The sequence below is a fragment of the Nicotiana tabacum genome, chromosome 11, assembly GCF_000715075.1.
Source record: "Nicotiana tabacum cultivar K326 chromosome 11, ASM71507v2, whole genome shotgun sequence".
In the NCBI taxonomy this organism is placed as follows: domain Eukaryota; kingdom Viridiplantae; phylum Streptophyta; class Magnoliopsida; order Solanales; family Solanaceae; genus Nicotiana; species Nicotiana tabacum.
Window position 1 is genome coordinate 65252708 of NC_134090.1, and position 24912 is coordinate 65277619.

Below are 24912 nucleotides of genomic sequence, written 5' to 3' on the forward strand. Positions count from 1 at the left end.
TTTAACCAAAAAAACGTTGAACCCTTTTGTTAAACTAATTATCAAAGATATAGAAGGTAAATCTTAGCCAAACATAATTAACTCTAGATCCAAATATATTGAGTACAAACATCGAAGAAGAACAATAATGTATAATATTTCTTAAGATAATTATCGTACAACAAATGTTGGTGACAGGCTTACATTTGTAACAAGTATGCATCATAATCGTAGAAGTAAAGAAGGAGAAGGGAGGGAACTGTTGATGACCAAGAAATTTCCCTTGTTGGTTCCATAATGGTGGCTATCGAAGAAATCCTCCGACTTTTCTTGGCTCAAACTCCCCATATATATTGACAACTTTCCCTTTTATCCAATGATCTTTGACCAGTGTAGTTTCTTATGATTGTATTCTTTACCGCCCGCCCTAACACTACGCTTGTTCTGCGATATAAGCTTTTCATCAGTTTGACCCCGACAATGGCCGAGGTGTTCTTTGCTATCACGCCCCGTTGGCATGATTACGGCTTGGTCGACCCTTTGTCGTTCCCTTTCAGAACAACCATCCTATGGTAAGATTTTGACCTATACAAAAACTAAGGCTGTATTGTGGGCCGGGCCAAACGGGCCTGGGCTTGAGGCGGGCTGGGCTGAGGCGATCCCGGGCCAAACGGTCCCAATGTGTGGAACTGGCCCACGGTGGTCCTAAGCCCACATGGTCCCGGGCTAAATGGGTCGGGCCAACGGGCCTAACGGGCTTTTTTCGTTTCGGGCTATTTTTTTAAATTTTTTTTATCTAAGGCACTTTCTTGTAAACTATATATGTATATACTAGTATAAATTGCTTATATATAGCTATATAAATATATATAGTATGTATATATAAGGGTGTATTATGTGTATATATAATTATATATTGCCTTATGTAATATATATAGTTTATATGTATTAGAGATAGCTGTCAAGTCTTCTTTTTGTCCATATGTTTCGGGCTATTATTTTTAAATTTTTTTATCTAAGGCACTTTCTTGTAAACTATATATGTATATACTAGTATAAATTGCTTATATATAGCTATATAAATATATATAGTATATATTAGATATATATGTAGTTTATATGTATTAGATATATATATATAGTTTATATGTATTAGATATATAATATATATATATATATATATATATATAGTTTATATGTATTAGATATATAATATATATACTATATCAAATTTAAACACAAAATAAATTGCAAAGAAATATTCAAGGGAATGTCTTATATATTTTACTATTACGACATTAACAAAGAATGACAATATCTTTCATAGTCTTCCTCCCCCCAATGGAATGAGCACAACAAGGTACTAATACCGCCATTAAAAGGAAAAAAAACTAAGGAAGATGTGCCAAAATACAAGTTACATGTTAGTTTATGTATTATCTCTAACAAATCTCATAAATCCTTCAAGGTCCGGAGGAATTTCCGTTGGTGGTGGTGGAAAAGAAGCTTGTTCATCACCGCTTTCGGGCGAAGCAGCATCCTGCGCAAGTTCCGCTAGCATTTCTTCATAAGCTTCATCTATCTCCGGTTGTGATTCTGCAAGTCCAAAATTTCTTCTTTCCGAACGGATCCAATCTCTGAAGAGTACTGATTTTTTCAAGCTCTCCCTCATAGACGCTCTATGATCACCGATTTGAAGCCTCGCTTAACTGAATGCGCTCTCTGATGCCACTGTTGAAGCTTGAACACTTAAAATATCTCGAGTTATCCTTGAAAGAACCGGATAGTGTTTTTGTTTGTCCTTCCACCATTCCAAAACATCGAAGGAGCCGTCGGGATTCTCTGATTCAAGTCCCTGCAACAAATAAACTTGAAGCTCATTTAGTTATGAACTATCACCAAAATTATCACCTTGAGAACCCCTGAACTCCGTCCAAGAACTAAGGGCTTTTAGGCCCGCAGTTCTTTTAGATGCTTGCGAACTAGACGAAGTAGAAGTTGAAACATTTGGTCTAGCTTGATCTAAGGCAAGTTGATAAGCATTATAAATAGTTTGAGCATTTATTTTAATTGAGGCTTTTGCATCTCCAAGTGTAGCAAATTCCTCAGCTAAAAGTGATAAAGCGTTATAAATTTTTGAATACCAAAAGTGAGGACCTCCTAATTTCATTGTAGGATTTAACAATGCAGCAACACCAAAAATAGGGGGGATAGGGAAAAATATTTTTTAAACTTAGCTTTCATAGAATTAATAGCTTCTTGATAAATTACTCCACCCTCTAAAAATTGAGTAAATAAATCTACAAGTGCTGCAATATAAACTAAACAGTTAGAAATAGTAGGATAATATTGGCCAGATAATTCATTTGTAGCAATATGAAATTGTTCTAAAAAGTCTACAAGCATTTTAACATTACTCCAATCTTGATTTGTAAGGTGCTCATCATCATCATCATCATCATCATCACTATCCCCTACACGAGCATTATATGTTGCGCTTATTGGGTTCCTATATTCATATGCAACAACTAAACTTTCATACATGTAATTCCATCTAGTCGAACAAGGTTTAGGAACCTTTCTTTCTCTAAGGCCAAATTCATCACATTTTTTAAAATAGTCTCTAAGTCTACTTCTACGGTTTGAATAAAAAAGCCAATTAAGAGCCATTTTAACCTTTTCAATTTCTACATTTAAAACTTTCATACCATCACCGACGATTAAATGGTAAATATGACAAATACATCTAACATGAAAAATATTACTAAATGCAGGATTTAGTGTAGTTGTAAGCAAGCCTATAGCGTTAGTGTTACTAGAAGCATTATCCATTGAAACCGACATAATTTTATCTATAATGCAAAAATATCTACAAATATCTGCAACTGTGTTAGCAATAAACTTACCTGTGTGGCGTGAATTAATTATTCTATAAGCAATAATGCGCTTTTGCATTATCCACTCCTCATCTATCCAATGACTTGTAACAGTTAGATAATCACAGTCATTACCACTTCTACCAATATCAGTAGTAATAGCAATGCGACAATCTATATGAGTAAATAAATAGCGCAAATATTGTTCATATTCATGTTTATATTTATAAATATCGCTCTTTACGGTTGCGCGAGGCCATCCTTTATAAGTAGGATTAAAAACTCTTCTAATATAATGCACAAAATGAGGGTTAGAAGGAAAACTATAGGGTAAGCACATAACAGTAACCATTTTTGCCAATTCTTCACGATCTTTATTTGGATCATAATATAAAATGCCACCGGTAACAGTGTTAATTCCCGGTTGAACTAGATTTGAACCTGTACTAGGGTTAACCGTACTATCTACACTTGTCCCCTCTTGCGCAGCTTTCATTTGTAAAAATCTAGCTTTATCTCTAGGGTGTTTCAATGTGTCTAGTCAAATTACTCGTACCGCTACGGTCTCCAGTAAATTTATGAACTAGTTGAGACTCACAAGTTTTACACTTAGCCTTATTTTGTTCTCTTAGTTGAGTAAAAAAATGCCAAACAAGAGATGTTTCGGGCCGTTTAGAAGGTTGTCTATTAAAAGTAGGGGTTACTACAGGAGGGTCGGCGAGGCATCAGTTGGGTTATTAACAAGACTAGTAGGTGTATAATCTAAATCCGGTTGCGTTTCATCTAAATCATCATTTTCAAAGATAATTTCATTAGGATAAAGTTCATTCATAACTTCTTCATTTAATTGTTGACCCGGTGCAACATCATGGCAAAATTGACTATCGGAAAATTGAAAACAAGGGTTATCACTATCAAGAATAATAGGTGGAGGAGGACGGGTAACAGGTCTGGGTCGGGGAGCCGGGGGAAGAGTAGTAGCTTGGCTACTAGATTCACCAATTTTAGATTTTCCCTTACCCTTACCACCAAAAATATTTTTCAAAGAAAATGCCATATTAATTATAATTGTACTAAATAAAACTAACAAAACTATAATATTAAAACTTAAGAGTTGAAACGAGTTTACCGAATTGACGAACAACTTCTTGAAAATTGAATATCGTTGAAGACTTGAATACTTCAATTCACCAACTTCACAATTTTTCACGAAATTGCAATAATAAAGTAAGCAATTATAGAAGAAAATTAGAGAGAGATTGATGAATTTGTGAGTAAAAATGAAAGAATGGGGGGTATTTATAGTTGAGAATTGGGAAAAAGTATAATTATAAAAAGTTTACGGTTAAAGCAAAGTTTGGGGGCCAAATGACTATTTTTTAAAGTGCATAACGGACCAATTTTGAAGCCCAACGGTCAGATTTTAAAATCTAACCGTTGGGCATTTTAAAAAAAAATTAAAAATTGCCGTTAAGGCCCGTTTGGCCCGTTGGGCCGGTTGAACCGGCTCAGGCCCGCCTGCCGGTCCCGGGCTCACGGGCTATTTGTGTTGAACCGGCCCATCACGGGTTTTTACACCACTTAAGCCCAGACCCACTTGAACCGGCCCATTAGGCCCGTTTGGACCGCGGTCCTGGGCTGGTCCCGGGCCCAGACCGGCCCACGGTACAGCCTTAACCAAAACTGTATCTTTTCACAGCACAACAAAACTGAGATAAAGTAGTCAGAATATTTAAATCGACGTTTTTTTCCTTGTCAAATCATATACTTTACTAAACTGAGATACTCAAAGTATAAAGCTTCAACTTAAATTGGTACTATGCATCCATGCAAGATTCTGTTTTGCCCTCTTTTAAATGACAGGGAAAGCACTTCAAACTTGCATGGCCATCCCATTTTGGTATCTATTGGTCTATATATAAGACGTTGATCTTTAGCCATGACAGTGATTTATTTTTGTCACATTCCTTTGCAAATTGTGGAACATTTATATATGGACCATTGGCTTCTTATATGACCAATTTTGGACTTTTATGTGCAGTGATTGATCAATAGCCAAATATTTTTGGACGGTAAGGTTTTAACGAATTTTTCTTCGGTTTTAGATCAAAAGGGAAAGGCCTATAATCATTCATATATCTACTTGCACCTCTATCACGTGTGAACATATATTCCCCAATCTTTGGCTCCACCACATCACAATATAATGACTCCCATGCTCTTGGGTTTTCTTGGTTTAAATCTTCCAAGCCAATAATATGTAATTCTTTCACAACTGAGCTGTAAGGTACGTGTCTAGAATGATAGGCTTCTATCAATAAGAAAAAGATCAAGAATTTGGCCTTAGCGAAAATGTAACTTATGATAAACACATGTGCAATAAGAAAACTATACACATATATCATTCAAGATGAGCACGTATGATTGTTTATCTATAAAATGGTACGATTAAATTTATAATATGATTTACAGACAAGCGAATTAATTCGATTCTAAAATAATAAATAAATTAAATAAAATACAAGATCTAGCATTGGAATCGAGATAAGGCAGCAGACAGCTTAGTTCCGGGAGCAGAGCTTCCGAAGATAGTATTACAAATATCAATAGACAAGAAATAAAATGTTATTGAGCTTTTTAATAGTATATAGCATAAGTTTGTCAAAAAATTTGTGTCCTCTTACAATAGTTATTGAAGTCACTATTTATAGTGGCACCTAGAGAACAAGGTCCTAGGATCAAACCCATCTTAAATGACAATTATGGGGGCCATTGAAGAATGTGTAACGGCAAGCTATGAATGTCAAAATTCTTTATAACGTACTGTGTATTTAATATTGGAGAATATTCTCCATTGAATTTTATCGGGTGGTAGGCATTCATTTATTTTTATTAGCAATATTATTCCCTTAGGGGGCTTCCAGGTGCCAACCGAAGTTGCTTCCCCTGGTCTTGATTTCTACTTGTCTCGCTTTCCATCTGTCTTCGGTTCCACGTGTTGCTCTATTATACGAGTACTTAATATGAACCAATTTTACCCTATACAGATAGTCCCCCTGCTTTCCGGTGGCACATCTTTGTGTCATCGAGAAGTTGATGAAGATACCTTTCTTGGCGGAATTTTTTTTGATCTCTTCAGGAATGTTTTTCCGAATACGCGTCACTCCCTGATTTAGTAATACCTTCGCCTGTTCTCGAGGTAATCATGGCCATATTTTAGCCGCCCATTCCTTTACTTATGCGCCTCATTTTTCTTCTTTTACACTTCACAATTTTTCAAACTCTCACAACTTCTCTTAGTAAACTCTTTCTTGTTTTCATTCTTCCTTATCCTTCTTCTTCGAAGAGTTCTTACTTCCTTCTGCTAACCATGGCCTCCTCCTCTAAGAACTTAAGCTCTTCAAAAAACAGAGAAAGCACCGATGATGTTGCCCCTCCTATGGTGAGCACCATGTTCCTATAAGGCTCAGTACAACCAATGATTTGGAAGAGAAGTTTCCTTCTTCTAATTCCCGCACATGGATTGTTGGTGTGTACCCTTCTTTCATCTATCCTTCTAGAATTTATGCTGTAAAAGAGGATTGTGGTTGCCGCGATTTGAACATCATCGATCTCAATTTTACGGAGTGAGTAACCTTTCCCAATAAGGGTTTTACATATGTTTACACGTATCCCTTCACTTTGGGTCCATTCTTATTGAGCAGGGATTTGACCCCGTAATCTTAGAGTTTTTCTACCGGTATCAAGTCTTCTTGGCACAGCTCTTATGTGTGGCATACGGTAGCTTATCTACGGTAGCAATGCCAGGAGACGGGGGATGACCTCTCCTTGTCCCCCATGATGAGTCTTTACTCCCTCAAGATCTCTCATGGGGGAGTAATAAACTTCAGCAAAAGTGGTGATCATGTTTTGCTCACCAGCATAGATGATAATAACGACCAAAAATAGATGGAGTGCTTCGTTATAGTTGACACTATGAATATCATCTCGGCCACAACTCAATCTTTCCCCGAGTCATGGACTCGTACACGTAAGTTCAACGTCTATTTTTTCCTATTTAAAGGGTGTTACACGCAGTTACTGATCCTTCTCTTTTTACTATTTCAATAACTCGATGGATACTACTAAGGGTTGAAGACTTGGACCAATGGGTCCAAAAATTTTTGGATATTACCACGCATGAGACCCTTCGGTGGAAAGAACTAGCCCTCAAATACAGATGGAAAGCCAAAAAATCATAGTAAGTTAATTCTTGAATTAATCTTGTTTTTACCTCACGTACAAAAAAGTTGGCTAACTTCTCTTTCCGCTGAATTTAGGTCTTCTGCATGACTTTATTACCATCCCCGAGGAGGACATTTTGGCTGGTCTCATAGAGGCGCCGAGGTTGCAACAGGAGGCCTTCACCCGAATAGGCACCATCGTATCCGCTTCTGGTTCAAGTGCTTCCTCCCGGAGTCCCCGGCTTGAGAACAAGCAACAAAAAAGGTGATATTCCTCTACGGCCAAGGCCAAAAATAAAAGGGTAAAGAGTGTCGTGCCCGAGCCAGCCATAGTCACTACAGTGATTGATGATGACGGGGAAGCCAATGATGAAGAGGATTCCATACAGAGGAAACAACGACCTTCATCAGCTCAACAGACTACTCAATCTGAAGATCTTATAACCCTAACCGAGGACGATGCCCAAGCGCTCTAGGGAGAGTATGACCTAGTGGAGACTGCCAATTCTCCCTTTCGAGTCCCAGTTGTTATTCCTAGTACTATGAGGCTGAGTACTGGTTCTTTTTCGTCTTAGGTTGATGAGCAACCTACAACCAGCAGTGCCTTTGCCGCAGCTACTTCTTATTCCAAACCACCATCAACTTCATCTCCTTCTACGCCAATCATGCCTTCATCACCAGCACCTTCTACATTACCCCCACCGACTGCAGACACCCGAGAGAAGGATGTCACTCATACCCAGTCCCCAGACCATGGGAATTTGGGGTACAACTATTCGCCCCCTTCTTCGGATCCTCAGAGGAGGAGGAGTGTCTCCCTCTCGGTCTATACTGAGTGTCATCTGTTGTCTCAGCCGGTGGAACTTGCTAATTACCTAAAGTCACCGGCTTCAGAGAAAGATAAGAAGAAAATACACCCTCTTTCAGGGGAGTATATGATAAATAATGTCATGCACAACACAACAGCGATATGGTACTCGTTCTCCTTGTTGTTTGTTTTCTTTCGATTTGTTATGGAAGAATTTCTAACTTGGATTTTTGCTTCGCAACCAACTTCCTTGCCATCCCCGATAAATAAAAACTCACATCCGAGCGGGATCAATTGTTGGCCGAGCTAGATCAGACTGTTGCTCGCCTTCCAGTACTAGAAGCGCAAGCTGCTGAAGCCGGTGAGTTGGAGGCTCAGTTGCAGCAGAGCGAGCATGAGGCGATGGCCCTTAGCCAAGAGGCCTCCTTGTTAAATGTACAATTTCAAGAGGCAAAGGCTAAGTGGTCTGAGGTCTGAAATGCGATTCTTGCAACTGCCAAGCGCGAGGCTACCTCTGCTGAAAGACTGAATAATTTAGAGGCAGCCTTGAACTCCAAAGCTGAAGAGGCCGCTGTTGCTGAGGAGAAGCGTGCCTAGATGGAAGAGAAGTATAAGAAGGTCATGGATCATAATTGTTTACCCATAAAACGGTACATTTGAATTTGTAACGTGGTTTATAGACAAGCGAATTGGTTCGATCCTAAAATAATAAATAAATTAAATAAAATGCAAGACGTAACGTTGGAATCGAGATAAGGCAGCACAAAGCTTGGTTCCGGGAGCAGAGCTTCCGAAGGTAGTAATACAAATATCAATAGACAAGAAATCAAGTGTTATTGAGCTTTTTAATAGTATATAGTATAAGTTTGTCAGAAAATTCATATCCCTTACAATAGTTGTTGAAGTCATTATATATAGTTGCACCTAGGGAACAAGGTCCTAGGATCAAGCTCCTTTTAAATAACAATTGTGGGGGCCATTAAAGAATGTATAATGGTAGGCTATGAGTGCCAAAATTTTCTAAAACGGATTGTGTATTTAATTCTGCACAATATTCTCCATTGAATGCTATCGGATAGTAGGAATTCGTTTGATTTTATTAGCAAATTCCCTTCGAGGGCTTCCCGGTACCAACCGAAGCTGCTGCCCCCGGTCTTAGTTTCCACCTGTATCGCTTTCTATTCGTCTGTAATTCTACATATCACTCTATTATACAAATATTAAATATAAGTCGATTTTACCCTATACAATAATCTCACTCCTACAGGCAGCCTAGATCCCCCATAACAATATATGCTATCCAAATGCAAGGTTGAAAGGTGGGGTAGAAAGGTGAGGTCTTAGGTTGCAATGGACATCTTTGCAGGGTTAATGCAGTCATGGTTTTCGTTGTGAATAAAATCTTTCTAAACCAACCTTGTAATTGTTGAAATCGGTGTTTTAAAATAGGGGCGGATTTACCTTATAAGGTAAGAGTGATACGCCACCCACACGGTTCGGCAAAATTCTTAGTAAGTGTGAAAAAACAATTATATTAATAAAGTGGCACCTAGATTGCACAAACATCGTGTGGGTGCCGTGGTTCAACGCTGCCTCTTCAGTCTCTCATTGGCTTGGCCTTAGTAATTCGAGTTCGATTACTTATTAATCCCTATTTCGTTAGGCCTTGGGCCTCACCTCTTCTTCCCTTTCTATTTTTTCTTTCTATTATTTGCTGCTAAATCTCTTTATCTTCTTTCTTTTTTAATTGTTCTTTATATTAGCCTTCATTTTGCTTTGTATAAATATACCTTATTACATGAGTAATTCCTTGTGATGCATAATTTTAAATGATTCTAGGTAATATGTAATTTTTCTCTTCTTAATGATACAACATTAATTTATTTAATGACTTTTGCAAAAAAATAATCCTGATAGAGGTTTTGAGTTAATTCTCATACAATAAAAATTGAAACTTTTGCTTTGAAAATAACTTTTATATAGCTCGATAATTATATTGAAAAAACTAACCCAAGAACAATGATCAATTAATCAACTCAAACAAAGAATATATAGTAATTAAGCTACTAATTAAGAAAATTTTCTATTTGAAAGCATACTTTCATGAGATTATTTTTTTTTTTAATTTTATTCTATATTATAATTAAATGAAGCATAAAAAAGTTGAACTAAAATCAAATTTATTTTCCTATTTGTGAATAAAAGACCTACTTGAATTAACCAAAAACTAATTTAATCGATTTATTCTTCCAATTCGGTCTTTTTGGCTTGTGGTAGGTATATTATGTATGTATAGTGGCACCCGCAACCTTCAAAACCTGGATCTGCCTCTGTTTTAAAAGGTTTTTTTGGGATTCGTCTCGAGGCTCGTCCCCGGACGGGCACTATCAAAACGCCTTGAGGCTCACGTGTGGGGTTTAGTTCTGTGATCTTACGCCCCCTAAGCACTCGAATGTACACTTTAAACACGCCTAATGATTAACATTCGATTTCACCTAGTATTTCCAATTCAAATCATGTGTCGAATTCACTAATGCTAGATATTTTATTTTCTATGGGTTTTTAAAAAAAATTAAATTTTTTTGGACTTTTAATGTATTTTTATATATTTGTGTTATTATGCTATGTTATTAATTTATAAATTAAAAATTACCCCATATCTCGAGGCTTACGTCTCCCTAAAACGCCGCGCCTCCGCCTTTTAATTGGCTGAAATTCTTAAGTTAAAAGACGTCTCAAGAAGAATCTATTCATTGAACGTGCCAATGGAATTTAACTTGGAGGAGCTGGTGAACTTGAAAGACAAATATGAGCATTTTCATTCTTGAAGAAGACAAAATTTGACCATATGTGTTCGTTTGGCCCCTCCCAAAGGGGAGGCAAGCCTGTGAGTAATTGGTGAAAATCTTTCTGTTCCAGTTCCTTTTGTTTAAATTCTTTACCTTTACTTTTAGTTTCCATATTCTAACATAAGACCATTTTGTATACTTCTATATTACTAGGGGTCGTTTGGTAGCTGGTTAGAAAGAAGGTATCCATATATTAAATTTAGGATAACTTTATACATTGTTTAAAATGGGAAAAATGATCCCACATAGAATCTAGCATAAGTACAATGTTTAATTGGTTTTTTCTCCTTTTCACATAAAATAGCATTATTTAATACAATGTTTGGTTCGCGTTTTTCTTTTTTACATAACTAATACATAAATAAGTTATAAGGGAATCCATGTATTATTTATGCAAGGTAGAAGATGGAATAACTTATACGTGTATTAGTAATACTTGTATTAAAACACAAAATGACAAGAACACCCTCTATTCAAACTTGTATTGATTTTTCTAGAAATATATATATACAATATACTAACAATTTTAATAGGATAAACCAGACTAATAATAAATAATACTCACCTTACATTTCTATATTATTAATCCTTACATAACTAATCTTCGCATAACTGGTCTAAATCCTACATAACTAATTTTTGCATAACTAATCCCTACATTACTAATACCTGTGTAACTCTAACCAGCAACCAAACGGCCGCTAGGAGCTTTACATTACAGAGATACAACAAAATGTATACGTACCTGTACCTGCACTTGTTATCCTGCACGATTCGACAATCCAGTCAATATGGAAACAAGATCCGAATGGAAATTGCCAGGTAAAACTATGCATAATTCTAGCTGGACAACCTTGAATAATGTTTTAGACGCATACTCTACAAAGCGGTGGCATAGAATTTTAAATGATTAACCAATTATACCTAAAGAAACACCAGAGAGCTATTAACTAGTAGTAAGAATATCTCTAACCAGAAATATTGCTAACAAAATAAATGAAAGTTATCATATTTAAGAATTAAATATTACCTTTCTCGCCAGTTTCACTTCAATCCGAAACAAGAGCCCATGAAACTGCTAAACACTACATTGATATCTTCATATCATTTCCGAGTGCTAGAAGAAACAGAAGACAAATCCTTCTGACAGAAAAGAAAAAAAAAAAACAAATTAATCAAGGTCTATCACCATGCTTTTCTGTCTAGCATTATTTTAGGACAGGAGTGCTCGAACTGAGTAAGAATGAACACAAGCTCATCTAAACTATGTTTAATCTGTACAACAATATGATTTTGGGTTTCAAGTCTAGCTTTGAGAGAAACAACAAGGACCAAATCAAAGATCGTTTGCTGCCAAACGGCAAGGTTTGGCTCTACAAAGGGCTTAAACTCCCGAATCTTATTACAAATTTTACAATAGCTTGGTCCAGGATCCCATGAACGGGAAAACAGCAATAACCAATCTCAATAGCAATGGAGTTTCTCTCCTCCCGATTCTCTTACTCAATTTACCATCAGTCCCCTGTGTTGGTTCAGCCAGTCTTCGATTAGGGGGCTTTTTCGACTGTCCTTCCATCCCATGATTGTCTAGTTCATCCCAACCACCAAAATTTACAGTGCTTCGTGAATTTTTTCCATCTGATGCACCAGTTGCGGCAGCCCAGGATTGATAGTCTCCAACTCCCTTGCCATTTCGAGTATTTTGTCCTTCTCTCGTTCTTATTCCAGGGTTGCTCGCTGCTCTAGCATAGGGTCTTTTCTTTTTCTTGGACTTGGATCGCGGGCCGTCATTGGACCATCCCCAGATGGCATCCATTACTAATGAAAGAGCAGACTGCGCCAAAGGAAGTGCTAATGCCATGATAATAGTATTTGTGCCTGTTCCAAGTACCGCTGACATAATAATGGCTGGAAGCATCCAACCAAAGGCTCTGAGCACCTGCACCAGACCCATAAGACATTTTTTACTTAAACAATCTTCACAAAAAGAGGTTTATAAGCCTTAATGAACCGAATGTCACCCACCAGTCATAATAAAACTTAAAAGTACGAACCAACAGGTGGAAAACACTCAAAATTGTTCTTTCACATATTTAAAGGATCTCTGATATAATGAACATAAAAGGTTGAAATATTGTAGTTGTAAGATGATCCCTGGCAATTTTTTTTTGATAACCGAGAAATCCGTCTGGGGCCGATCCTTTGGACCAATCGCACCCTTCGAAACTCGGTAGTCTCCACTTAAATACCAGGCTTTGCTTTGCATGGTGTGGGGGCTTGAACCTGTGACCTAAGACACAAATCCACCACCCTTTGCCACTTGAGCTAGGCCCTGGCAATTTTTCTCCCTGTGATCCAAGCTAATCAAGTCTAATACTTAACATCTAGATAGAAAAATGCCAATTTTTATGATCTCAGCTTCATCATCATTTTCTTTTTGGATAAGATATGATAGAAAAGAGTTCTCAGTTTCTAAAAAATGCTTATCTAGAAAGAACTGAAAAGTATGTGCAAACAAGTACAGGGCTGCATCAGAGTTCGAGGACAACTTGGAAGCATAGGGAGCAATTACACGTCTAAACTAGATGGAATTGGCTTAGTATGGCAAATTTGCAACTCAGCTTGTCCCTACAATTACAGAAAGGAGCACAACACAAATGACAAACGCGTGTAACAATTTAAAGTTATGTCGACACCTTTTTATAGAATTGTTCCACATGGGTGATTAGGCTTTGAAAGTAGATTATACAAGTCTTGGACTACTCCACCCGTTGCCTTGAGGTTTTGGGTTGGATGCTCATATATTTCACAGGGTAGGCAGAGCAAACCTTTGGTAAGTGCGGGGAAAGAGGTTGCACGCATTATTCTTTCTTATTCTTTTTGGAATAATGTCCTTCGTGCTCTTAAAATTGGTGGCCCTTTGGTTAAAGTTCTCCGTTTGGTGGATGGGGAGCAAAAACCATCAATGGGCTACCTCTATGAAGCTATGGATAGGGCCAAGGAGACTATTCAAGCATCATTCAGTGATGAGCAGAAATATGCAAAAGTCTTTCAGATCATTGATGCAAGATGGGATGAGCAACTTCATAGACCTTTGCATGCGGCTGGACTTATTCTGAACTCATCACTCTTTTATGAGCAGCATGAGAATAATTCATTGGCTAAAGAAGTGTGGACAGGATTTCATCAGGTTGTTATCAAGTTGAACCCAGATGAAGACTTGCAAGAAAAGATAGTAGATCAGCTTGCTATTTACAAGGCAGCTGAAGGACTTGGTGACCAAGTGTTTCTATATTTTATAGCTCTAACTTCAATGTATTCTTTATACTTATTAACTCTTGAACATTTTTTTTTATTTCTATAGTTGAATGGTGAGACCAATATGGTGTAGAGACTCCGGAGCTACAGGCTTTCGCCATCAAAGTTCTAAGTTTAACTTGTAGCTCATCTGGATGTGAAAGGAACTGGAGTGTTTTTGAACACGTGAGAAATAAAAAGAATTATTTCGTATTTTGAGATAAAGTAAATTATATCTCAATTGTCCAAACTCCTACTAATTAGTTGACACATCTTTTTTGCAGATTCATACAAAGAAAAGTAATCGACTAACCTTGAAGCGCCTCCATAATCTAGTGTTCATAAAATACAATAGAGCATTGAGGCGTCGCTACAACCACCGCAATATAATTGATCCAATTCTTTTGGACAATATTGATGAGGCTAATGAGTGGCTAACCGGAGTCCCCGAAAATTGCGAAGGTGAAGAAGTATTTGAAGGCGACTCCGATTTCACTTGGGGTGATGTTGCGGTTGGTAGTGGAGTTGGGGAAGATCCTTATGGTTTAAGGAGATATACTCCAAGTTCAAGCTCTATTAGGAAGGGAAAAAGTGTGGCTACTACAAGTCGATCCCTATCCCTAATTGATGAAGATGAAAGTGATCATGAAGAGGAGGGGGAAGAAGAAGATGACGAGCAATATGAAGATAATAGAGGAATTCAAGATTTTGACAATCTTGAAGAAGAAGAAGAGTAGAAGAATAAGATGTTGATTCTAGTAATTTAGTAGCTTTGATTTTGCTTGTCCTATGGTTTGTGGATGGTTTGTGGATGATTTGGTGGTACCTAGTACCTACTTTTAAGTATTTAAATTGAAGTTTTTGATTATTTATAATTTTACATTATGTTTTTTATGAATTGCGCTTCACTTTAATGAAGCGTGCGCTTCGCTTTGCGCTTCGCTTTTGAAGCGAAGCGAGCCCTTGTCGCTTTTTTGCGCTTCACGCTCTCAAAAACACTGATCCATAGAAACCTATCCACTATCATAACAACTCGACCTCTCATTTTTCGTATTTGTGCTCTAATTTGAGTTTTGAATGTGTTTATATGTTGATCTAACTGTTTATGACTTGTTGGTGTGGTTGGGTTGAGATCCAAGGGGTTCGGGCATGTTTTGGAACATTTGGAAGGCTGAGCACTAGTGCAAGCACTATTTTTTGGTTTCTGGTGCATCATCCCGATCACGAGTTGGGAGCCGCGATCGCGAGAGAAAGGTAGGCGGGGAGGCAGTTGAACGGCCGAAATCGAGGAAGGGTTGAACGCAATACCAGACCTTGTGGAATCATGGAACCCTGTGATCGTGAGATTGGGCATAGTGATCGCACATCGAGTTTGCCGACCGCCCGAACCAGACCACGATTCTAGAAGTTTGGTCTATAGTGGCGATAGGTCCCAACCCATTAATTTCCACAATATCATTAACAAATTTCAGACCTTAGTTTTCACATTTGGGGACTAGAAACTCAGTAGTTTGAGGCGATGGAGGAATCATCTTAAACCACTAAGCTAGTAATCCTAATTACTTCTATGGATTATTTACATGAATCTACATTTTTACATCAAATAATACGAGATTCGAGCTAGAAAAGTATAGAACGTATCCCTCAGGCCCCAAATTGGAACTACTACTTATTGGGCTCTGATTGAAAAACTAATTATATATTTGAAGTTGTTAGATTATGGGCAATCAGATCAAGTCTGGGAATGTGATCTATTGACCAAGGGTTGACCTTTGATTTTGATTTGACAGATACTTAATTTTAGAGATGAGTCCTATAGGGGTAATTGACCCTATTATCACATATTTTGCATAGATTGGAGGCGTTTGATTGAGATTGGAAGCATGAATCAGCAGAGAAGCAGCACACTTGCTTGGATACGAGACAAGTGGAGATCCGAAACCCTGATTGTTTGTTTTCCTAAAAGCATGATTTCTAATGTTGTATAACTGCTTTAGAAATGTGTTTTGACTGCCTGATATATGTGGAGGTGAGAGTGCGCTTGATAAATGCGTATGCTTTCATATGGTTTATGCCCGATATGCTTTGCTACTACTACAAATAGCATCACTATGATATTACGATTAATAGACAAAGCATGAGCATGCTAGTATGCACCACATGATGCATTATACAACTAAGAAGATAGTCTGAGGTTGCACCTCGGTTTGTGATGGTGAGATGAGGTATGACGTGGGTACTAAGACTTTCACACACTGTGGCTGACATGCCGTATTCAGATATTTGGGTAAGACGTGGCTTGTATAGACGACCACGCACCATGCAGATATTCAGGTAAAAGGTGGCTTGTTATAGATGACCACACACCATGGAGATATTCGGGTAAAACATGACGTGTTATAGCCGACCATGCACCTATTTTTCAAATCTCAAATTTGTCTTGAATAATGACCACACACCTTAGGGATGCCAGGATAAGACTTGGGGTACTGAGACCTTCAAGTTCCATAGTACATCATATGACGTTAGAGAGACCAAGCGCTGGCTTATGGTAAGAGATGGTGTATGGAGACCTTCATGTTGCTTGTAAGAGATGTGGTTACGACTAGCATTGATACATGCACTGGGATAGCCATTAGGACGTCGGCTTATTCGTGCCAACAATTACTTAAAAATACCAAACTCAAGTGATTCCCTTATCAACTACTCTAAACAATCAGATAATTGCCTTTCACGTTCATAAAAACAGACTTCCACCAAATTCCAACTTCACGCAATTTCACTAGAATGTGAGAAGCATTTGCAATCCTCAAAGGTTGAATAGGTGTTTATAGCGGTGCAGTTGATTTTACTAATAGTCTGTTTGGATGGTTGTTCCCATTGTATTGTATTGTTATCTAAAATAATGTTTGTTTTGATTGTTTAGTTAAAATTGATTGTATTATTGTTAAATCCATTGTTCTGGAACAATGAAAAGCCCCATTTTCTGAAACAATCGATTTGGTGTGGTGAGATTGTTTCCTATTTTTTTTTTTCAATTATGCCCTAACTTATTACTCCATAATTCTATCTTACCCTTTACCCTTTTCTTTAACTCCAAATCTCCAACCTATACCCTACTTCATCTTCATCTCTTTTTTTCCGGAACTGGTTCTGCCGTTGCCAACTCCACGGTCAAAGATAACTAGAATAGGTTCGGCCCGGGTTCTGCCCTTTACTAATTTGCTCTTTACTTATTTTTATGCGTAATTCATAATAAATTTAATATTTAAAACAATTGAGAGTATTTTAGTAAAATTATCAGTTGCAGTTACAGTACAGTGCTATACCGTCAAACCAAACATCAAAAATATTATTTAACAACAGCAAATAATACAATATATCCAAACGTCGTACTCATAAAATGATACGGTAAGATACAATACATACATTATAAAACAATGGGTAACAAATGATCCAAGCAGGGTATAAGTTTGCACACATTTCAAATTTAGCTTAACATAAATACTTAACAACAGGTGGAGAAAAGAAAACTTAACAAACGCTTTTTCTTTACAAAAGGATAAAGTTACCTTCGTCACCCAGGCAAAGCCAATGGAATCCTCCTTAACACCAAAGCTACCAAATCCAGCTTCTTCATCTTCATAGTCATCTCCCCAAAGCGAAGAATCATCGGACCACCAAATTCGCTGCTTCACGGCGCTTCCGAAACCAAAATCATCTTCCTTAAAGTTAGCCCTAAGCTCGTCATCGAATATAAACCGCTGATACTCTTTTTGGCGCCTGCTATTACTCTCCCACCGACCGCCGCCGGAGCTGGTGCGCCGGAGCTGGTGGAGAAACAGCGTGTGGAATTTGAAGTAGGAATAGAATTACAATTGTTCAGTGGGAATTTGTGGCCTAAAGGAGAGGATAAGGGATTAAGAACATCACTCCCCATTGGAGGGTCATCATGCTATTGTTTAAAGATATTCAATGCTTATAAAAATAGTACCCACTCACATATTTAATGCTATTTAAGTTAGACCACAGCCACAATTTGAAGTTTTTGTATTCATAGTTATAGTTTAACTTAATAAACTCTAAATTAATAGTAATTTGTATATATTTAATAACTTTTTTGAAATAAATATAAGGTTTAAAAAAAATCGGCATAAGAAATTGTGACTCCGTCCGTGTGTCCAACTATATTCAAATTTAAAAATCAGATCAATCATTCATCATAATTAGGCATAAATTAAAGTATCTGAAATACTTACACACTTTTGATTAGGGGTGTTCATAGTTCGGTTTGGATCGATTTTTCTCTAAAAAGAAACCAAATTACGTAAGTCGGTTTTTTAAATATTAGAACCAAACCAAACCAATTAAGTCGGTTTTTTCTTGATTCAGTTAATGTAGGCTTTTCGGTTTTTTCGGTTATTTGTCGGTTTTTTCTTAAATATAAGACATACACTACCAAACACATATTTCGGCGATCACATTTTCAACGTAATACTATCAAATCAATTGCCCTTTAAGAAATTTATTATTTACCAAGATATATTGATGATAATTGAATCAAATAGTGATGAATAATTTAAGGACTCAATTAAAAATATATTATTTTTAACATGAAATAGATTCTTACACTTAACAAAAGAAAACTACCAATCAAACTAGAATGTAAAGGTAAAAACATGTACTAAAGTGTAAACGATTAACATTTATTATAAGATTTTTGAAACTTTATATAAAAGTATACATATATATAGGTGTAATAATAAATTTAAAATAGCTACTCCTATATTCGTTTTGGTTTGGGTTTTTTTTTTATTAAAACCAAAACCAAACCAAATTTGATCGGTTTTTTAAATTTCAAAACCAAAACTAAACCAAATCAAAAAGTATCGATTTTTTTGGTCAGTTTGGTTTGGTTTTCGGTTTGGTTCGGATTTTCGAATTTTTATGAACACCCCTACTTCTTATATTTAAATCAAACCAATGGAAGTAAGACTTTTATTCTTTAAAAGTCTTCTATTACGTTTTCTATTGAACTCAAAAAAAAAAAATATTAGGCTAAATTAATAACCACATAATTTACAATAAAATTAGGAGGTTTCAATAGAAAAGGCTTCAATAGAAAAGACTAGCATAATTTCGGCTACTTAATAATAGCTAATTAATATATATTTTTAAGTCAAATTTATTACTTAACCATAATATATTAACATGGTTTGGTATAAACACTCTGTATTTGTATGGGTACACTCATGCATGTCATCTTTATAACATCTTGAATCTTTTAAATCCTCACTAATTGTGAGATTGTGAGTAAAATTCTTTACGTATATGACACTTTAGCTTTTCTACTTCATTTATAACCGCAAAAATCAAGTATAAAACAAGCCGAATATTTAACCAAATGTTTATTGTTCAATCTCATCCCCATTATACTTTCCGTTCATATATACCCCTACCGTCCAACAAAGTTCTATATTTATCCCTATTTTAAGGGACATGACATGTGGCACCGTCTGATTGAAAGAACCAATCTTAAAACAAAACAAAAAAACCCAAACATGCCTAAAATATAACCATCTGACTTGGTTCCCCTTTTAAAAAAATTTCCTAAAATTAAAACTCATTTCTTCTACCCCCCCGCCCCCTTCCACAAATCCCCCCAAAACAACCATTATAATGAGTAGCAACCTTAAGAAAATATCATATCGAAACTGTAATTTCCAATAAGTAAAGTATAAGATTTAGCGAGTAAATAAGGATCAAACACGTAATATACTAATCTTTCAATTTTTCAAATAAATTAATACAAATCATGAACTAAAAGACTAAATCAAAATCAGATGAACCTAACAAACGGATAGTTAAAGAAGGAAACAATCCAATTAAACAATTAAATCAAAAACTTTACATAAAATAGACAAACCCCATTCAAGAGAATTAAGAGCAGTAGCAGCCCAGTGAAATTACGATGTTTACAAGGCTCTAATCAGACCATTACTGGAGGAAGATTAGCCCATTGAGAGTGAAAATTTCAAAAACGACGTCGTATTATGCGTGCATTGTTTCCTTCACCTCTTTTTCGGCAGTTACCTGGCCGAGAAACGACCACCATCACCGAAAAAGCCACTGATCCTCCATTATTTCTGGTCAATAACCGACCCTGTCTAGCCCCACTCTCTCCTCTACTCCCCTTCACAGTCCCCCAAAACCCACAAGATAAAGGAAACGACTATCACTAGTCATCGGAGAAATCTCAGAGCATAAGTGTCCAACGCGACCCGAATTCTTTACTGTGGTACTTTGGTCGTGGGTTTTAACTTTTAAGTGGGTATGGATTTTTTAAGTTGTGGATCAGGTCTTGTGCTTAAAGGATGCCACGTTTCATGCCCGTTAAAATAAGAATAAATATAAAACTTTATTGGATGGCAGGGGTATATATGAACGGAAATATAACGGGGGATGAGATTGAACAATAAACAAAAGTAGAGGAATATATTTGGCCCTTTTCCGTAATAAAATTAATCAATACACCTAAAAAGCTCTTAGCTTCCACAAAGAAACTGGGACTCCATATCTCTAATTACACAATAGTCTCTATATGAATCCTCTACTCCTACTTTCTCTATTTGACGGTTTGATCATACCTATTCGCTCTTTTATCTCTTTCTTGATTTGTGTAACTATAGTATCCACATGTACATTTCCATTTTGAAATAATTTTTTATTCATGCAGTGCATACGTGATAAATAGTTGCTCCCCATATGGCAGCCATCACTTTCTTCTTGAGTTTCTGCCAATGTTTTCTTCTTAATTGAATCAAATACCAATTTAGGCTCTCCAGCATGTAGTTGAGTATCTGTCCATTGCAAATGTAATCTTCTTATAGCTTGTATCAAAGGACGTTGCCAAACAAATGCTGGCTAGTCTCAATTGCGTGATCATCACATAAACAACAATCCATATCTATAACTGTAATCCGCATTTGGACTAAACTTTTTTTTTTGTCAGCAATCTCTTATTAGTTGCTAGCCAAGCAATGAATCTATGTTTTGGCTATGCAAATTTACTCCAAACTAGACTCAGATTCTCCATCTTCTCTTGGCCTCCTAGTAGAGCATTATAGCTGCTTGTTATGGAATAGTCCCCTTTAGGAGTTAATATATACTTAACATGCACATACCATTCTTGCATCTTCTCTTTTAGGGAGTTCAATATTTTCTAATACCAACTGCAATTTTGGAGCACAGTGTGAGACCATACATTAGGATCATTCTTGATGTAGATGCCATGCACCTATTTGATCCATAATGAGTTCTTACTCTGAGTTAGCTGCCATAATAGTTTCCCAACTGAATCTTTATTCCAACTACTGCATCCCTTGATATTTAGGCTACCATTTTTCTTAGGACAATATATCTTCTCTCATGCAACTAATGCAACTCTTCGCTTATCTTCTGAACTACCCCATAAGTAATCTCGACATCTTTTATCAAGTTCCTTTAAGACACTCTGAGGTAAAATAAATACTGCACCCCAAAAGCTATATATTGAAAATAAAACTGCAGTTATCACTTGAAGCCTTCCCGCATATGACAAATTCTTTACATAAGTTATATTGATTCTATGAGTGATCTTCTCTATCAGTTGTTGACACTCCAACTTGATCCACTTCTTAGGTAACAAAGGCAAGCCAAGATACCTAATAGGAAAAGAGCTCTCTAAGAACCTTGTGGCATCCAACAATCTCTCCTTAGTTTGATCAGTCACCCCTGCCATGAATATGTTAGATTTGTCCAAGTTTACTATCAGACCTGACACCTCACTAAAATGCTTTAGTGCTTCCATTATTCTATTCACCAATATCTCTTCACATTTGAAAAACCCATTAAATCATCAACAAAGATGAGATGGTTCAGCTTCGATTGTTTACACATTGGATGGTACTTGAAGTTTGGAAGTTCACCCATCCTCCCTAATGTTATGGAGAGGTATTCCCTGACCAACCCATCCTCCCTAAAGGTGACAATGGATCACCTTGTCGAAGTCTCATCTGCCCTTCAAAATATCCATGTTGTTCATTATATTTCTACTTTATTTATATCCGTAAAATGTTAGATTATTAATTTGCAGCCATAGTAGAGATTAAGATATAATTATACAGATATACATTCATAATCTTGAGTTAGAGTCTAAGGAAATGTGTCGTTAAATTTCATGGATTCAACAGCGACAGTAAACGGTGATTGAGCTTGAGACCAACTTCCACAATTCCGCTAGCTATGCGCTCTCACAGCCCGAAAAACTTGACTGATGGGACGTCTAATGTTATCACGTATTTAGGAGGCAAAATACGCTAGAATTTTCTGATAGCTAGGGAAAAGGGAATTAGCCTCTATTTATAAAGAGTGTCTACCCATCACAAACCAATTGTTATTAGGCCTTACTTATCCATACACATAATATTTAATATTAGGTATTTTATTTGTCCACCACTTGGGCCACGTCACTATCCTTTCAGGCTATAACCAATTAACGTAAGTCCAAATTCTAACATTCTCCCACTTGGACGCCAACGTTAATTGAGGACAAGAAAATAATTTTAAAACTTTTGAGTTTTAAGAAAATCATTTTGAAAAATGATCTTAGACTCTATAGTGATCACACTACTCACATATCCAAGGATATAATGAACCATATAACAATACATCCCATCTCAATAGAGAAGACTAATAATGAATCGTAGATGTAACGATCCAACCGGTCGTTTTGAGTATCGTAACCCCGATCCCCCATTTACTACTTCTTCTATGCTCAATTGTTAATATGTGACTTGTCGGGTTAGTTGGTTTGGTCCCGAGAATGTTTCAGAATGAATTGGGACACTTAGTCCCAAAAGTTAGATACTTAAGTTGAAGAGTTGACTGGATATTGACTTATGTGTAACCGACTCTGGAATAGAGTTTTGATGGTTTCGATAGCTCTGTAGGGTGATTTTAGACTTAGGAGTGTGTCCGGCTATTTATTTGGAGGTCCGTAGGTGATTTTGGCTTGAAACGGCGAAAGTTGGAAAATTAGAAGTTTGGAAAGTTGAGAAGTTTGACGGAGAGTTGACTTTGTAGTTACCAGACGAGGATTTTGGTTCCGCAAGTTAGAATGGGTATGTTGTATCAATTATTACTTGTATGCAAAATCTGAGGTCAATCGAACTTGATTTGATAGGTTTGGGCATCGAATGTAGAAGTTAGAAATTCATAAGTTCATTAGGCTTGAATCGATGCGCGATTCATAATTTTAGTGTTGTTTGATGTGATTTAATGGTCCGAGCAAGTTCGTATGATGTTCTAGGACTTGTTAGTATGTTTGGTTCAGGTCTCGGGGGCCTTGGTATGATTCGGATCATGTTTGCGCATTTTGAACCTTGGAAGGTTTCTGATTTTACTGGTGTTGGTTTTCCTTTACACGATCGTGAGAGGAGGATCACGATCTCGAAGAATTTTTGTGGCAGCTGGGATTTTTTCTCTATGCATTCGCAAGCTAGAGTCTGCGATCGTGTAGATGGTCAAGCAGTGAATCACGAACGCGTGGGTCTAGTCGCGTTCGCGAAGAGGAAAAGAGGAGATTGGGTTCATACAGATTTATTATTCGCAATCGTGTGATGATTTTTGTGGTCGCTAGGTTTGGGAAGTCAGTGCATCGTGTTTGCATGGGCTTATCCGCGTCCGCATAGGGTAATGCTTTGATAGCTTAGGATTTGTTCTTCGCGATTACGAAACATTTTTCGCGATCGCGAAGAAGGTCATCTAGGCAGACTTAAATAATTCAAAAATGAGGGTTGGAGTAAAATTTCACAATTTGATTTTGGGAGCTCGGATTGAGACGATTCTTGGAGAAATTTTCACGAGAGTGATTGTAGTAAGTGTTTCTAACTCGATTTTGGTTAATAACATGAATATATTATTGTTTTCATCATTTAATTAGTGTTTTGGGGTAAAATTTTGGGAAAACATTGTAGAAATTTCGTAGGCTTTGATTTGAGGATTTGAAGGTTGAGTTGTGATCGAGTTTGAATAATTTTAGTATGGTTGGACTCGTGGTTGAATAGGTGTTTGGATTTTGTAACTTTTATTGGATTCCGAGACGTGGGCCCATCGTTGACTTTTGACTTTTGATTAAGAACTTAGCATTGTCATATGAAATTGATTCTTATAGCTCGTGATGATTGTATCGAATTGTTTGTGGCTAGATTCGAGGCGTTCGGAGGACGATTCGCGAGGCAATGGCTTATTGGAGTAGAGATTTGCACGGTTTGAGGTAAGTAACACTTTTAAACTTGATTATGAGGGTACGAATCACTGAATTACGTGTTATATGATTAGTGTTGAGGTGACGCACATGCTAGGTGACGGGCGTGTGGGTGTGTACCATAGAAATTATGATCCGACTGATTTCGTGGTAGTGTGTAGTCACTAGACCTTGTAGCCATTCATGTGATCTCTATGTGTTAGAGTAATTGAGCTACAGATTCATGTTAGAAATCGTGTTAGGCTATATGCTAATCCTGTTGAGGCCCATGATAAGTGGGGATTTTGACTACTTATTAGCACCTTTTAGCTTTTGTTTTAGTCTAAAAGCATTTAATTGTGTTCACAAAAACTGATGAAATGTGCTTAATTGCAAGAATATTAGAAGATGAACTCCCGAGATGGAATCCAACTCAAGAAGGAGTAATTTGAACTCAAGGACAAAAAAGGCATAGAAGCTCAGAAGTGCGGACAGCAGATTATCATCTGCAGTCGTAGGTTTGAAGAAAAATCCATCAGAGATTGGTGCAAAGTGCGGAATACACATGAATTGTGCGGCCGCAAAATCTGGGTAA

The 24912-nt window shown here is 36.9% G+C and overlaps 1 protein-coding gene across 1 annotated transcript; it reads right to left on the reverse strand.

Moving 5' to 3' along the window:
- Positions 1–11906: 11906 nt before the first annotated feature.
- On the reverse strand, positions 11907–17885 carry LOC107764993 (uncharacterized). The gene is made up of 2 exons (XM_075225133.1): positions 17605–17885; positions 11907–12674 (listed from the first exon to the last, which is right to left on the reverse strand). Exon 2 carries the CDS (start codon positions 12651–12653, stop codon positions 12147–12149), a length of 507 nt encoding a protein of 168 aa, XP_075081234.1. The 5' UTR covers positions 12654–12674; positions 17605–17885; the 3' UTR covers positions 11907–12146.
- Positions 17886–24912: the final 7027 nt, after the last annotated feature.

Coding starts and splice junctions, on each gene's coding strand:
- LOC107764993 (XM_075225133.1), bottom strand. CDS start 12,653: ATGCTTCCAGCCATTATTATGTCAGCGGTACTTGGAACAGGCACAAAT.